The 16987-nt window shown below is 41.9% G+C and overlaps 1 protein-coding gene and 1 long non-coding RNA gene across 4 annotated transcripts; one reads left to right on the top strand and one right to left on the bottom strand.

Annotated features, from left to right (window-relative positions):
* Positions 1-250: 250 nt before the first annotated feature.
* LOC127322811 (uncharacterized) lies at positions 251-15531 on the top strand. 3 transcript variants are annotated; one of them, XM_051351216.2, is made up of 24 exons: positions 251-574; positions 732-1178; positions 1331-1399; positions 1482-1604; positions 1690-1839; positions 1917-2048; positions 2138-2217; positions 2510-2604; positions 2825-2943; positions 3244-3386; positions 3991-4098; positions 4212-4287; positions 4716-4852; positions 4928-5087; positions 5189-5368; positions 5446-5562; positions 5791-5946; positions 6423-6593; positions 6679-6791; positions 7056-7179; positions 7283-7378; positions 7472-7534; positions 7640-7711; positions 14973-15531. In XM_051351216.2, the coding sequence occupies exons 1-23, from the start codon at positions 416-418 to the stop codon at positions 7697-7699; spliced, it is 3078 nt and encodes a 1025-aa protein (XP_051207176.1). In that variant the 5' UTR covers positions 251-415; the 3' UTR covers positions 7700-7711; positions 14973-15531. The 3 variants fall into 3 exon arrangements, with proteins under 3 accessions (XP_051207176.1, XP_051207175.1, XP_051207177.1); XM_051351215.2 differs by lacking the exon at positions 14973-15531 and having other exon boundaries at positions 252-574; positions 7640-7895; XM_051351217.2 differs by lacking the exon at positions 14973-15531 and having other exon boundaries at positions 253-574; positions 2825-2892; positions 7640-7895.
* LOC127322812 (uncharacterized) lies at positions 14172-15954 on the bottom strand. Its single transcript, XR_007865122.2, has 3 exons — positions 15827-15954; positions 15529-15754; positions 14172-14509 (listed from the first exon to the last, which is right to left on the bottom strand). It is a non-coding gene; the product is annotated as an uncharacterized lncRNA (long non-coding RNA).
* Positions 15955-16987: the final 1033 nt, after the last annotated feature.

The raw sequence follows: 16987 nt of genomic DNA, 5'->3' as shown, positions 1-16987 counted from the left end.
GTTCAGAACTCGAAGGCCTCATCTGAAACGTGTGAACAGCTCATATTATATTCTTTTGTAATCTATATGACATCTGATTTGGTATAGAGAGAGAGCAACTTTTTTTATGTTCCAAAAGAATCTCACATGATAATGGGCCCCAAGGTGATTCCTTCGGGCCGCTAACAGGCCGTGGCGTTTTCTCGGAAGGGCCTCCTTGGCGTGCGTTGACGTAGAGAAGCCTTCTGAAGCCCATAGCGTGGCCCGATATCCGTGGTCGTGGGAGTTCTCTGCCTGAGAGAGACACTGACGAACAACACAAGCAAACGGCAAACGCCGCCATCGCCCTCCTCCAGGCGCGCGCCAAAACTCGCCGGCCGGGAACCCCCCGCTCCCGCACAAACCGCGGCGGGCTGGCGGCTCCCGTAGATTCCCAATGGCGCAGGAGGAGAGGGAGCTCCAGGTCAGAGCCCTCGACGGGCGGTCCACCGCCTTAACGCTCGCCGCCGCCGCGTCCGTCCGGGACCTCAAGGCCGCGCTCCGGAGCTCCTTCCCTCCCGCGCAGATCTCCAACAACTTCCATCTCTTCCTCAAGGTGCACCTCCCCCGCCTCTCTGACCCTTTTGGTGGATGCCGTTGCCAAATTAGTTAGTCACTCTTTGCGGCATTGGTGGATGGCTCTGCATTCGAAACTGCTACAAATACCTGCAGCTTTGTTTTCTGATGACAGCATTTTTTTTCTCATGTTGAAGGGTGCTAAACTACGGTTAGACGCCGAAATTGACAGCCTTGCTGTCAGCCATGGCGAATTCATTGTCCTCGTTCCCTTTACACGGAAGTCAGCGCAGTCTTCTCCAGCGGCCACGCCAGGCGAAAAGCAGAGTGCAAATCCACCAATTTCACCGGAAGTTGCGGCTGAAGCTAATTCAGCCTGGCAAGACATTATGGATGACCTCTCATCAATACCGAGTAGCCCACATGCTGCTGATGCTGCATCGAAAGATTTGTGTTCTGGGAGCTATGCGGAGGATGTGTCAACTGGTAAAGGTCCGTCCACTGGACGTTCAGTGAAAAAGAGAAAAATATTTAAGGAAAATGGAACTAGTTCCAGGGATACATCTGGAGTTGACAGCGCATCGGAGCAGCCTAGCATGAATAAGAAGAATGGTTTTGTCAAATCTGCTGCATCATCATGCCATGTAGGTTTCCTTGTCAATTTTACTTTAGCTTCCACACCAGGTAGAATATATCTAAACTGTAGCCTAGTGTTGTGTCTACAAACAGGTGCTTTAGGCATATTCTAAGCATGGGTTGGTAGGACAGTATAATGACAATGCATTTTGAATTGCAGGATAAACACCCGTTAGGACCTGCTGAAATGGTTGAACATCTGAAAAAAGGCCTTGGAAAGGAGGGGCAGGTTTCCACTCTTTTTGATTTTCTTAAAATAACAATGCCAATAAAACCATAATCCTTATGCTGCTGTGATTTATGTGTTTCAGATTGTACATATTGAGGAGATACCATGCAGAGGAGCATCATATGCAGAACTACCTCCTGATCTCTCAGAAGCTATGAAGGAAGCATTACAAAGTATTGGAATATCTAGATTGTACAGCCATCAGGTATTATGGAGTATGTCCTCTACTGTATTTGCTTACATTTTGTTGCTGGGGCTAATTCCTTCTGTTTCCTTGAACTCAAGTACAGTCCGAAGCTATACAATCTTCCATTTCTGGGAAGCATGTTGCAGTTGCAACCTCAACATCGAGTGGCAAGTCTTTGTGTTACAATATTCCTGTCCTGGAATCTCTCTCTCAAGATTCGACGACGTGTGCTCTTTATATATTTCCGACAAAGGTATAGGCAGAACCACTATGTTGTAAGCACAGTTATGTGAATTTTTTGCAGAAACCCACTTGGCTGTTGTATTGCAGGCTTTAGCTCAAGATCAGTTGAGGACTTTACTGGAGATGAAAAAAGCATTTCACGCTGATATTAATGTTAACATCTATGATGGAGATACTCCTAGAGAAGATCGTCTGTGGATCAGGGATAATGCCCGGCTGGTAAATAGGTGGTCCTGAGGCTATAGAGTTGTGCTTTATTTAATTTATTTATTTCAGCACATCGGATCACTTACTCTCTTCATTCTCAGTTAATTACCAACCCAGATATGCTGCATGTGTCAGTCTTGCCGTGTCATGGTCAATTTCAAAGGATTTTGTCAAATTTGAGGTAGACAAATGATTTCCTTAGTCTTTCCTATAGTTTTATTTAGTCGTCAATTATAAATTCCTGAATGAAGTATGGTACCATTTCTGCGGTTTCAATATAAAGCAAGGCGTATGGAAAATGGTCAATTCCTAATATGAAATCTCAGGTGGAAGTGATTGAATTTCCTTTTTTTTTTGTTTCGTTCACGATTTAGTTTCATCACCTAGTGTAATTCTTGTTTTTCTTTATGCATTTTTGTTAAATATCTCATTTCTTGTGCATTCCATAACGTGCTTTTGCTGAATGTACTCAGGTATATTGTCATTGATGAAGCACATTCATATCAAGGAGCATTTGGCTGCCATACTGCACTTATACTTAGAAGATTGAGGCGCATTTGTTCAAATAGTATGGATACTTTGTTGAACCATATTTTAGTTGTTGACTCGAGGCTTCATTTATGTTTCTACCAAAACTCTGGACTGCCGATTAGCTCTCCATAAATTGCAATGCTAATCCTTCATTTTATTGATTTGTGTGATACAAGTTAGCAGATATATACTTCAGTTTGGGCTACTCATGCAGTTACAAATATAATTCCTAACACTCTGGTCTTCTGTATTTGCAGTTTACGGCAGTCATCCTACATTCATGTTTTGTACAGCTACCTCAGCAAACCCACGTGAGCATGTTATGGTAGGTCATACTATAGTTTTGAAAATATATGGTTGTACCAAGAAAAAGAAGGTAAACCAGCTCTCTTTAATAATTTTACTGTCTGTATAACACTCGCTTGTGCTCATTCTAATGTATCAGACTCTGGTCATTTTTGTCCAAACGCAACCTTTTATCCCCATAAATGTCCCCTTGTTCTTTCTAAGATAAACATTATTACCTAAAACACATATTAATTACTTGACCAAGATCTTACTATAGTAGATAATATTATTTTGAGTTGCCATCTTAATTTTTTTTTTGCAGACTTAACTTATATACACTCTTTGGGAATCACATGCATTTTTCTTCGGGCATTTTGTTTTATCTCAGGAGCTGGCCAAATTGGATAATGTTGAGTTGATTCAGAAAGATGGAAGCCCGTGTGGTTCAAAATATTTTCTCTTGTGGAATCCCCCACTATATAGGACAAAAGAGGGAGGTTCAAAAGGTAGTTCAGTAACTAGGCGCTCAAGGTATTTGCACACCCTTGTTCTAATTAGGGTTCCTGATACTTTTTGTTCATTGCAAGTCTATAATTCAAATTTCAGCTATAATCACCTCTCTGTACATAACATGTACGATTGTTCTTTGGTGGCTGGCATGACATTGAAAATTTCCCCCATTTCATTTTCATCTGGTTCAAAGAATTATTGCTAATAGCAGCTGTATTGCCAGCTAGACTCTTAACAGGATGGCTCAAAAGTTTAAATGTAGTTTAACATTAACACACCATATTACTTGAGATTGAAACCTTCTGTTAAACTCTATACTACCTTATTGTGACATCATTATTCAAAAGTACATACGCCTAAAAGTAAGGCATGTTTGCCTTTAGTAAGGTATTGTAGTTGCTTTACATCAAAATATGCGATGTGCCGATGTGTAAGTTCTAATGCAAAAAGAAATTCTTTACTTTCTCTCCGCCAAAAAGTGGTAACCATGAGTCACCAGACCTCGCACATATTCGGTTTCCTACTGCATGCCAGTTATTAGCTGTTTATTCATATACTCTGCAGTTTTTTGTCAGATAACTTCTATTTTTGAAAAAACACTAATATATCATATTTTATTTGTTAGCCCAATAGTAGAGGTTTCGTATCTGTTCTCGGAGATGGTTCAGCATGGGCTCCGCTGCATTGCATTCTGTAAAACAAGGAAGCTCTGTGAGCTTGTTCTATCTTACACGTAAGAACACATTTTCCCCTCTATATTTTTACTTCTCATTTTCTCTGTTCTTCTTTGAACTTTTATCTGGGTTTAGTTTCTATGTTCTTTAGATGATCCATCTGTTATTGTAGGCGCGAAATTCTCGAGGTGACTGCAAAAGAACTGGTAGATTCTATTTGTGTATATCGTGCTGGCTACATTGCAGAGGTTGTTATCTTTTTGGCATTTCCCTAATGTATAATGCCGTTCTGTATGACTTTCATTCTGTTATACTACCCCTGTCCCATAATATAAGATGTTATTACATCCAATGTGCTCATATATTTGATGTAATAACATCTTATATTAAGGGACGGAGGGAGTAGATTTTAGCATGAAATTTGGCATTTTGACATTCTTAAATCTCACAAGTGCTTTGCAACATGTATTGATCTCCAATGCACAATAAAGAAATGCTCATGATACAGGCGTTATCAGCCATCACATCACATGCACCTTAGGTTGATGTTGTGGTGGATATGTTTTTTTTTTTGTAAGAGAATGAAGCCCATGTTTACATTTTGATAGAAGCAAGTACAAAAGAGAAGAAAAAAGTTTTGCTTATTAAATTTGGAGTCGAAAACAAACTATTGCAGGACAGAAGAAAAATTGAGGCTGATCTCTTTGAGGGAAAACTTCGTGGTGTTGCTGCCACGAATGCTCTTGAGCTGGGAATTGATGTTGGACATATCGATGCAACATTGCATCTTGGATTTCCTGGTAGTGTTGCCAGGTAGTTGAAAGTGATCTTTCCAGTAGAGTTTATGTTTCTCTGTGAACCTGCTAAAATATGGAATTTTAATTGTAGTTTATGGCAACAAGCCGGAAGATCTGGAAGGAGAGCAAAACAATCATTAGCCATTTATGTAGCATTTGAGGGTCCTTTAGATCAGTATTTCATGAAATCCCCACATAAACTATTTGGCAGACCAATTGAGCACTGCCAAGTTGATTCACATAACCCAAAGGTAGGTCCATAGATCTGTGCTTACTGAACCGACTATATTGGTAAAGTTTAAAAACTTAAGTATCTAACTTTTCCTTTGGTTTTTTTGGAAACTTATTAAAGGTTTTGGAACAACACCTTGCATGTGCTGCTTATGAACATCCACTATGCTTGCAATATGATGAGAATCACTTTGGTTCTAGTCTGGATAGTATAATGACGACTCTAAAAGAGAAAGGTTATCTGATTAACAATCCGCCCGGACCTTTTTCTTCTACTATGTGGAATTATATTGGACCGGAGGTTCGTCTATTCTTTATTCTCTACTGTATAAATCAACTCCTTTTCTTTTTGTGTCAATAACATTTTGTTTTCTGCAGAAAAGACCTTCACAGACAGTGAGCATACGAGCAATTGAGCATGACAAGTACAGTGTGATAGACAAGTTAAATAACAGATTACTTGAAGAAATTGAGGAAAGTAAGGCATTTTTCCAGGTAATATGTTCTAACTGGTACATGATATTTTATACTTGTATAGCTCTTTGAATATTCCTCACTGTTGGCAAAACAGCTAGATAAATTCATGAATTTACAATCAGTGCACCATATCTTTTTTTTTTAATTACCTATGTAATCCGTTCTTGAGCCACAAGCACATGACTGTGTAATCTGAATTTTGGCATTAGTAGCTTATTATATCAATGGCCTTTTTCTCGATTTCAGGTTTATGAGGGTGCTATTTACATGCATCAGGGTGTTAATTACTTAGTTGAGGAGCTTGATTTGTCATCAAGAACAGCTTTCTGCAGGAAAGCTGATGTGAAGTATTACACAAAAACACGAGACTACACTGATATCAATGTCATTGGAGGAGATTTCGTATGTTCTTGGAAGCATTACAACACTTGATCTCATATATTATTGAAAGTATTCTGCTATTAAGTTGCATCCCCTCCAAATATTGTTGAGCAATATAGTTTATATCTCTTCTATCTTGATTTTCTAGACCTTAGTTAATTCGCTAATTCTGAGAACCATTGACCATCTCCTTTTCCATTAGATGTCAATGATACCACCTATTACTGTGATTTGTTTGAACTCAACTTAGTACATTCAATCTATGTCTTGTTCCTCGTTTTTCCTCTTTTCTCTAGAAGAAACCCACATTTGCCTGATGTAATAGCACAAAATGTTCCTCCTACAATGCTTGACCACCTTTGAGTCTTTTCAGTTTCTTTTTTTATATAAAAAGGGACAATTTATTAAGATCTTCAAGTCATGAGCTTCTCCCTAAGTGATTTTTTTTAGTGTACTGACATTTTGTTCTCAATGATTAATTGGCTCTTCTCTTGAAGGCTTATCTTCCGACGGTTACATGCAAAACTAACTGTTTGAAGACAACTGCCCAAGCAAATGATTGCCAGGTGACAACCAAATGGTTTGGCTTTCATCGCATAAGTAAATCAGGCAATAAAATATTGGACAGCGTTGAACTTAGCCTACCTCCATATTCCTACAATTCTGAGGTGTGTGGATCAGCTATAAATCTTGGTAACACTGTGATGCATTTTGCATGATTCTTAAACCTGTGGTTTGTATATGGAATTACAGGCTGTTTGGATACGGATTCCGCAGTCGGCTAAAATTGCTGTGGAGGAAAGGAAGCTAGAGTTTCGAGGTGGTTCACACGCTGCTTCACACGCTATGTTGAATATATTGCCTTTGTAAGTTCTTAATTATTTCTCTCAATCATTGATATAAAAAAATGGTTTGTGGTGGACACTAGAAATTTTTGAAGGACAATTGTTTGAGAATATGGTCACATTGATAAAAAAACAGTAGCGCATTTTTCATTCCCTGTTATAATTTGCCAACCACTTGTTTGTGAAGTGTTAACTCTGTTGTCGTGTTAAATTCTGTCATAATTTATTGCGTACTTCAGTAGTTAGCTCTTTTAATTGGGGTTGATCGCGTGTTGATTTGCGCAGGCATATGATGTGTACTTCTTCTGACCTAGGAACAGAATGTGTAAATCCTCATGAAACCCGTGGTATGCCAGAAAGAATCCTTTTATACGATAAACATCCTGGTGGTATCGGCATAGCATCAAAGGTAATGGGAAAACTAGCAAATATTCGGCCATGTAATACAGGCCATGCATGTGAATGATCTTGGTGTAAACCACATCATTTGTTTGTCTGTTCAATCTTGTAAGGTCAAAATACTTTTTGGGGAACTTCTACTTGCTGCTTTAGAGCTTGTTTCCACATGCAGTTGCACTAGTGATGCTGGTTGTCCAAATTGTATCCAAGTAAGTTCAAATATTATACCGAACTCATTGCCAGGGTAAAGTACATATATGTTAGCGTCTTAGATCTGATAAGTTTCTGCTATTGTTTTTCAGTCGTTTACATGTAGCGAATATAATGGGGTTTTGGGCAAGGAGGCGGCTATTTTGATCCTGAAGGTTTAATAATTTGTGTTTGTTATATTTTATCCAAGCACCCTTTATCCTGCTACGTTATTACCACATAAAAGTGTTCTTGCCCTGAAAGATTCGCTGCATATGCAGGGAGTAATTGAACACGAGAGGTCGGATCTCGAAGTGGCAGAATCTTCTGATCATAGCTGATGTATAAAAGAGGTACAAACTGTGAGTTGCGACACATTGACAAAACATTCTTTCTAGGCCTTCTCCATTAGAAACATATAAGCATTCTTGTGGTTAACAATTGATTCATTCCATGTGCACACGATTGAAATTCAACATGTGTAACATGGTATTTTATGGAATTTTAGAAACACCAGCTCCCTGGTCGTTTTTCCAAGGAATCGGGGCCCATTTAATTACACAATAGACGTACTCCTCCGTTTCATATTACTTGACACTAATACAGATATATCTAGACATATTTTAATTGTAGATACATCTATTTTATTGGCAAATAATATGAATTGGAGGAATACAATTAGAGCCCAAGCAATCCCACCGGAAATCTGAGGCCTGAACTAAGCAAAGCGCGATCACATGTCTGCCTAGTTTTCGGAGATCGTGAAACAGATCCAATAAATTCTGAGAGACTTCTGGAGCGATTTTCGCCAAGGTGTCGTCGTTATTGAGTAGGTAGGCCAAACCACTAACAGCGCCACTAACAGTGCTGGCTAGGGTCTAACTCGATAACAAGAGATGGTGAGACGGGTCCTATATTTAGCTCGATTGGGCTAGAATGATGTTCGGCCCAATCAGCCCACCAAGCCCAGTTAACCCTCCTACAGAATAGCCCATTCACCAAGGAAGTGAGCCTAGCTCAACTGGTTAAGGGAGTGGATGTACAAACCCAGCATCTGAGTTCAAATCCTCACGAACGCGAGTTTGGGTTTCTATTTATATTTGAGGCCCAGGCTAGACCTGGTACTCGTGCGATTTATCTTGAGGACTATGCTTTAATCTTTCACCAAGATTAAAAATCTTAGTACTCATGCCTATGGCTGTGTGCATCACTAGTTGGTGCATTCCCATTTTTTTATTCTTTTAGACCGCTCGTACCCTAGGGGATTAGGGTTCATCTACTCCACCGGTGACTTCGTCTCCGGTGTGAGTTTTCCCTTTGATTGGGCAGTACCTGGATCCTGATCCGTGTGTCTCTCTCGGGCTGAACAAGGGGGCAGCGTTGTCTGCCTACCTGGCCTTAGCGAGCATGTGGTATCTAGGGTTTGGGTAGATCGTTGCAGAACCTAGAACTGCGAGAAGGGAGTTGGATGACGTCTTTATCAGGGAGAGTGATCTTCTCGTCATGAAAAAGCAAGTTCGATGGCTGGCAGTAGCAAAGGTGCATACAAGGAAACCTTTCAGTACAGATGCTTTATTTCAGACCCTCAAATTCGCGTGGGGTTTTGCCCACGATCCTGAACTCCGAGAGGTAGATGATAATTTATTTACCTTCAAGTTCTTTTGTTTCGGAGATTGGAATAAGGTGATGAATCAGGGGCCGTGGTTGTTCCGCAAGCTGGTAGTGGTAATGGCAGAATATGATGGATTGGGTAATCCTGCAGAGGCTACCTTGGACTGAACTGCGGTTTGGGCACAGATACACTCTATTCCGGAGTTGTACCTAACCTAGGGGGTGGTGGATCAATTGGCAAGACGAATTGGCAAAGTGAAAAGTGTGGAGATGAATCATCAACGTTGGTTTGAAGGTGATTACGTACGAGTTCGAGCCAGTATTGATGTCAATCAACCACTGATCAGATTTGCCCCTCTAAATATCGTCGGAGGAGAACGGAAGCTATTGCATGTTAAATATGAGAAAATTGGATATTTTTGTGATGTTTGTGGTATTATCATAATAATTTGATTTAGCGGATGCCTCGTCCAAAAGCTACAGAAGCTATAGCGGCGCAATAGCGGAAGCTAAACCATTTAGCGGTTTTCCCTAACAAAAGTAATATATGTCGCAGAAACAGAGAATCTCAGCATGCATCATGAAAGATAATATTTTTCTTCATCTCCAAGACTATTGCATTTCTTATAATCTGCTATGGACCTAAACTAGATACGCCAATTCTATCTACGATCCTTATTTCTAAAAAATGGCAAGAGGTTGAATGGAATTGAATAGGCAGGTTGCATCTGTTCCGCATATAGAAGTATAGTACAAAGAGGAAAGGATAGAGAAGCAAGCCTCGACGTAGCAGTTCTAGTTCTTGAATAGACAAACAAGCTTCTGTATACAAATTAATTTTGTGGTTCTATTGTCTGGCATCTGAACCAATACACCGAGGAACAAAGAGTAAAGGATATAGGAGTTGCGACAATCCATCTTGAGTTTCAGGATGAGACATCACGGTGTTTTCTGTCGTCTCAATTCAGCCCATGTCTCCCTAGCCACGGTAGTCACGGCCTGGGCGTAGAAGTCATGGAGCACAACCGGTTTGGTGCTAGAGATCGTGGATTGCTCTAGCTGCATTAGGATTCAATTCTTCGATGGCTACCGAGCTAAAATGAGAGGAATGGCTAGGTTACGGATGGAAACAATTGACTATGCATTGAGGGCTTGGTTTTCGGCCAATGAAAACATGCATTAGGCTTCAAATTCTAGTGTGATGGAGCAATTTTGTTTGCGGCGCTATAGCTCCTCTAGCGGCTATACTCTTTAGCGGTAATTAGCGGCACCTTAGCGGACTTAGCGTCCATAGCGGACGAAACAGGATTAGCGTAGCGGAAGGTTGTCCTAGAAGCTATAGCGGCGCTATAGCGAAGCTATAGCCAGCTATTTTTTTTCCTTGGTATTATGGGGCATGACATGGAGAAGTGCGGTGATGGGGTCCATGATCCAAAGGATATTCAATCTGGAGGACGTGGAAGAGGAGGGCGTGCCGAACATCTGGCACGTAAGCGTCCATCTGGGGATGTGTTCGAGGATGATGATATCCGTGACATAGCATCTAGCCCACTAAAAAACCCTCTGATAGACATGGAGGAGGATGCCTCTAATGAAGGAGCTAAAAATCGTCAAAGACGCATGCATTTTGATGGGGAGGAGCCTGCGAGTGAGAGCATGGAATCTGGTGACATGGAGGAGGATGCCAATAAGTCAACGGGAATGTTAGTGCCTCCCCCACCACCAGGGTACACGCTTCCAAGAGATAAAAAAGAGGACCAAGAAGGTTGATAGTGGCAAGACGAGTTCTACAACTGATACTATCGTGGCGACATCGGCGGCCTCTGAGGAGGACCGCCCGGCTCAATGAGTACCCTGAGCTTTAACTGTCGTGGGGTGGGCGATCCTGCGACAGTCCATGAGGTGCGTGATCTTGTGCGCACCCATTTGCCGTCTATTCTTTGCCTCCTGGAGACACAGATTGCAAAATATAGAGTGGAGGGTCTAGCTAGAACTCTGGGTTTGACCATGCTTATGGTGTGGGAAGCAGTGGTAGAAGTGGGGGTTTGTGCATCTATCGGAAGAACCCGCTGAGTTTAGTACTTAGAAATTTCTCGAAGTATCATATTGATATGGTAGTGAATGAGCTGGGAGAGGAGCCATGGAGACTCACAGCTTGGTATGGCGAGGCAAATTGGAGTTTGAGATTTAGAACATGGGATATGATGAGGTTCTTGAAGGCTGATTGTGATCTTCCTTGGCTATCTATAGGAGATTTTAATGAAGTTTTACGAAGAGAAGAGCAGTTTGGACCAAATGATAGAGATATAGCACAAATAAATCTTTTTTGGGAATGTGTTGACGTGTGTGAGTTGGTTGACCTTGGCTACCAGGGGCTCGACTGGACTTTTGAAAGGCGAGTCCAAGGAGGTGAACACTGCAGAGTTGAGTTAGACTGGATCGTGCTTTCGCGTCCACAGAGTGGAGTGCTCGGTTTCCTATGGCCATAGTACATCATCTGACAGACCACTCACCGATTTTGCTCCTTAATTCTATGGAAGCACAGAATAGAAGGATGGCTAACAATAAACTCTTTCCCCGTTACGAGATTATGTGGGAGTCACATGAGGAGTTCAAACCAATGCTGGAATCACCGTGGAACACTAGGAGAGCTAGATCAGTTGGAGAACTGCATGATAAATTGAAGCACACCGCGGGTGCAATTGAAGGGTGTTGAGCTCTTTCGGTGCGGTGCGCTCTGAGCTGAGGAAGCTAAGAAGAGACCTCCAAGCGTATAGAGCAGATTCTTCTAGGGTCAGCCCATCTTATGAAGAACAAAAGATAGAGCAACGTATTGTGGAGCTCAGTTTCTGTGAAGAAGTTATGTGGCGGCAGCGGGCGAGAGTGCAATGGCTGAAGGAAGGTGATAAAAACACGAAATTTTTCCACCAGAAAGCAAGTAACCGAAAAAAGAAAAACTGCATCACTCGACTGGTTAAAGATGATGGTACCGTATGTGATAACTCGCCTGCCTTAGAACAACACGCGAAGGAATTCTTTGTTGATCTCTATCAAGCCGAGGCAGTGATTGGCATAGAGGAAGTACTCTCACATGTACCTTGTAAAGTCACTGGTGAGATGAATGAAATTTTGAACGCTCCATATTCAGGGAAGGAAGTAAAAGAAGCACTTTTCCAAATGTTTCCAACCAAAGCTCCGATGGGTACCCAACTCATTTCTTCCAGAAACATTGGCACTTATGTGGTGAGGAGATCACTGACATTGTAATTCGGCTGCTTAACGGAGTTGATTCATCTCAGGAGATAAACAAAACGTTCATCGTTCTTATCCCAAAGGTACAAAACCCCACTCATCTGTCTCAATACCATCCCATTAGCTTGGGCAATGTGATTTGTAAAATCGCATCCAAAGTGTTGGCTAACCGGTTGAAACAGATCCTCCCGGAGATAATCTCAGAAGAGCAATCGGCTTTTGTGTCAGGTTGGCTGATTACCGACAATGTTATCACATCATCATATGAGTGCCTTCATTTCATGAAGAATAATAGAAGCAAGAGGAATGGTCATTGTGCCTTGAAACTAGACATGAAAAAAGCTTATGACTGCCTAGAGTGGTCCTACCTGGAAGAAATTATGAAGAAACTAGGATTATCACACAAGTTTGTGGATACTGTTATGAGGGGAGTCCAATCAGTAACTTTCTCGGTGTTACTTAATGGAAAACCAACAGAAGAGTTCAAGCCTAGTAGAGGGGTGCGGCAGGGAGACCTTATATCTCCATACCTCTTCTTGCTAGCTGCAGAAAGCTTATCTTGCCTCTTGAATGATGCAATGCGTTCTGGTGACTTGGGTGGCATCCATGTTGCTGCTACTGCTCCAAGGGTGAATCATCTCCTGTTCATCGACGATTGCCTATTATTTTGTAGAGCATTGGCAGGGGAAGCAGCTCGCCTTAAAGACATTGTTGATAAATATTGCTTTGCCTCGGGTCAGCGAGTGAACAATGAAAAGTCATCAATCTATTTTGGCAAGAAGGTTCCATGACAAAAGAAGCTGGAGATTAAAGCAATTTTAAATGTGCAATCTGAATCATTGAATGAGAAGTACTTGGGCCTTCCTTCGGATGTTGGTCGGTCGAAACAAGGAGCATTTGCATATCTGAAAGATAGGGGTATCGAAGAGGTTGCAAGGATGGATGGAGAAGCTTCTCTCGGGTGGTGGTAAAGAAATTTCAATTAAATCGGTAATCCAAGCAATCCCAACCTACTCTATGGCGCTTTTCAAGCTGCCTCGAGGCCTTTGCCAGCATATCACGTCGTTGATCAGGAAGTTTTGGTGGGGCGGTAAGAATGGTGAAAGAAAGACAGCATGGATTTCCTGCGAATCAATGGCGATGCCAAAATATAAAGGAGGACTAGGGTTCAGAGATATAGAGATCTTCAACCTTGCTCTGCTAGCTCTGCAAGTGTGGCGTGTGTTGATGGATCGAAGCTCCTTAAGTGCACGGATGCTTAAATGCCCCTCTTGGAAGTAACCCTTCTCATATTTGGAGATCACTATGTGAAGGACGTGATGTACTGAAACAAGGCTTGATCAAGCGCATCTCTGTGGTAGATCAACCAATGTTTGGGATGATAACTGGGTGCTGAGGGACTTTAATCTGCGACCGGTATGCCCATGTCGCCGAAATCCACCCCAGCTTGTCTCGGACTTTATATATGCAGCAACTCGTACGTGGAATATGCAAGCTCTGAACCACCACATGCTACCGATGTATGTTGAAGCCATCAGGCAGATTCCAATAAGTCACACTACGCAACAGGATATATGGGCTTGGCATTATGAGAAAACATGTGTATTCTCGGTTCAATCAGCTTATAAAATGCTAATTGAAACCAAGCAAAGGCGTGAAAAATGGTTAGGACGAGCAGCATCATCTAGTACTGAAGAAGACGAGAACTAGTGGAAAAAGTTGTGGCAAACGATTGGAGACTGGCTCGGTCGTCCTTTCCTACGGGTCAGGAATGAGAACATTGCCACATGTCTACTACCTCAGCCTGCTCGATTTGTAACGAGCCAGTGGATGATTGGCGCCACTCTTGTGGAACTAGATGATACCCCGCGCGTTGCTGCGGGATGTTTTTAGTGATATATTGGATAAGAATTCATATATTTAGCTATATGAAAGCTTTGATAAGAAGCGCATATATTTATTTGATAGGTCATAAGCTTATTACATGATCTGATTAGTTGATAAGTGCATTGGAAACTATGCGCATTGTCTTTCTATAAAGTTTTATCATCGAAAAGGATAGCCATGACATATCTCTTTACATTTTTTATGTGTTTGATTGTGAAGAACGTCTGATCAGATCCTAATAGGCTTGTGAAGGTCCCCCTTCATTCCCTTCTTCTAGAGTTAGATGTAGGGGTCGTCTCATGTCCTTGAGTTTTTGTATTGCTTCCGTAAACATCTTGTTGGCTTCCATGTGTCGATTAGTTGAAGATGGAAGTACACACGCGGTGATTCTCAATTGTGTCCTGAAAGATAGAAAGAAATTTACATGAATGTAGCAATGTGAATATAAACAAAAATGTAACGCTGAGCAGTACATGTTTTTGCCTCCTTGTTGCTCCATGTACGAATGATGGGAGAAGCGTGTGTGTTCATAGTTGTATTTGTATTTAGATATGGAAGAATGACTTGCACCCATTACATGGTATTGTATTGCCTAATATGGTATTATAACTTTAGCACCCATTGAAGTAATTGCAAACATGGTATTGTATTGCCGAATATGATCAAAGAAGTGCTTTGAAACTGAGCTGTTCTGTGAGGTCAATAAATCCAACATAGGTCTATAAAGAAGTGCCCATTGGTAAGATAGTTCCTGAAATGTTTATTTACTTATTTTATTGACCAAAAAGCTGAATGCGAGGTACACTAATGTGAACATAAGAAGGGCTTACTGTTGTGGGTAATGGTTAAATTTTTTGTTTCCAGATCTGATGCAGATGATTCCTGATTTAATCGCCCATGTACAAAACATTTTGTACATGTTGTAGTGTGATGATATGAAGCACATGAAAAGTTAATAAGTTGACACAAATGTCGATCAGTGTAATAGATATATTGACCTTGACTTATCTCTACTCCTAAGATGCACACGATGGTGCCGATTATGGAAGAAGTTGAATGGTTTAATTGAGTGGTGGCAACAGCTTCTGACTGACGGCATGGTCGTCCACCTCTGCGTGAGATGGAATGATTAACATGATGGTTTTGAGAATTTTCAGAACTTTCAGGGGCACCCATCTTTGCAACCGCACACAGGCGAATTGAAAAGAAGAGGTACTGTTCTTGTGGTCTGTAGACAACATATTTCTGAACACATGCATTGACGAAAGATTTGTAGGAGAGAAAATTACAACGAAACTAAATAATAATTAATTCAGGAGAGGTAACAAATATGAGGTGCTATGTGATCAGCCAATGCAAATACAAACTTAAGAGCAGGAGATAAGATTAGCGAACAGGAGAGGATATTATATTTGCGTACCAACGGAAGTAGGTGCTCTGCAACGCCTGCAGTTAGTACACGTGATGATAGGTGGTGTTCCCTAGATTCAGCTAGCAGACCACAAAATGAATAAATCCGATGATTCTTGAGCGAGCTGACCGGCAACGCCAAAAATTTAAAGAAATCCGGTGGCGCTGAGGTACCAATAGTCATAATCGATCCAAGAAAATGGTCAGCAGGGCCAAAACTTGGAGCAGAGCTCAACCTGCCAGATTGGGAATAGACAGTGAGAGATTGGAAAAATAGAGAAGAAATTAGTATGGGGCGCGAGCAGTACCAGCTTTGAGGCTGGTGGCAGCGGTGGTGGGGCGAGCAGGGTGTCCTGATTGAATCTTATCGCAGCATGGCCTTCTTTATATGTTAGGGGCAGCGGCGGCAGATGAGTTGCTTCGAGCAGTTTCCAGCGGTGATTCATGGAATTTATGAAGCATTTTCATCAGCATTATGTGGAGGAGGCTAGAGGTCGCTGGTGGATCATTGGGAGGCGGAGGACGGAAGGTCGCGCCGGCTGAGGAAGAGGAACAGCGGCTCTGCCTTTTTTTTCGAGTACATGCTGAACGGTTGAGGGAGCCAGAAAATGAAGCCTGCAAGCCCGCGAGCTAGACTTCCAGCCCATGTCGTTCCAGCCCATGTCGTTCGATCCAGGTACGAAGAAAGAAGCAACAACGCAAAGCAAGGTGACGCGAGGCGGGACGTACGCTGTGGGACTAAAGTGCTGACGTGGCTTCACGAAAATGCAGGAAAATGTGGTAGTGGGGGTTCCTATTAAGAGATAAAAGATGCAATATGGCAAGAGCGGTCTGGGCTTTGATGGATGATGATCTGGTGGATTTGCTGCGAATGGACGAGACGCCAGACCCAAAACTTTGGTTGATGTCGCTATGCACTAATCTGAGTCAAAGAAAGTTCGTCCAGGTTTTGGTCACGCTTTGGGAAATCTGGTGGGCTAGACGGAGGGCCATACATGAAGATGAGTTCCAAAACCCTCTCTCCACCCATTGTTTCATCAAGCGATATTTACGGAGCTAGATTGGACTCACCCGGGGAGTTCAAAACAGATGTCAGCGGCCCAACAATTTTCAACTTGCTGGATTGAACCTCCACAAGGATACATGAAACTGAATGCCGACGCTGCAGTCGCATAAACGGCGCCAAGAGGTGCTGTTGGAGTTGTTTGCCATGATGATCAGGGAGTGTTTGTAGGTGCTTCGGCTATGTTCTTTGATAGAGTTACCGATCCAGTACTCCTGGAGTCCTATGTATGTAGAGAAGCACTCAATTTGGGTTCAAACCTGCATCTACAGAAGGTGATGATAGTTTCAGACTGTCTAACGGTGGTGAAGGAGATTAATGGTCAAATGTATAATGGCAAAAATGGTATGATCTTGCGTGACATCTCTCAGTACAGATCAAGTTTCCAGGAATCAGTCTTCCGACA

The sequence above is a fragment of the Lolium perenne genome, chromosome 2 (assembly GCF_019359855.2).
Source record: "Lolium perenne isolate Kyuss_39 chromosome 2, Kyuss_2.0, whole genome shotgun sequence".
NCBI lineage: Eukaryota > Viridiplantae > Streptophyta > Magnoliopsida > Poales > Poaceae > Lolium > Lolium perenne.
The sequence above is the reverse complement of the archived record's forward strand: the minus strand, read 5'-3'. Positions and strand labels throughout refer to the sequence as shown.

Coding starts and splice junctions, on each gene's coding strand:
- LOC127322811 (XM_051351216.2), top strand. CDS start 416: ATGGCGCAGGAGGAGAGGGAGCTCCAGGTCAGAGCCCTCGACGGGCGG. Junction 5,563..5,790: donor AAAGTAAGGCATTTTTCCAG/GTAATATGTTCT, acceptor TCTCGATTTCAG/GTTTATGAGGGTGCTATTTA. Junction 7,180..7,282: donor GTATCGGCATAGCATCAAAG/GTAATGGGAAAA, acceptor CAATCTTGTAAG/GTCAAAATACTTTTTGGGGA.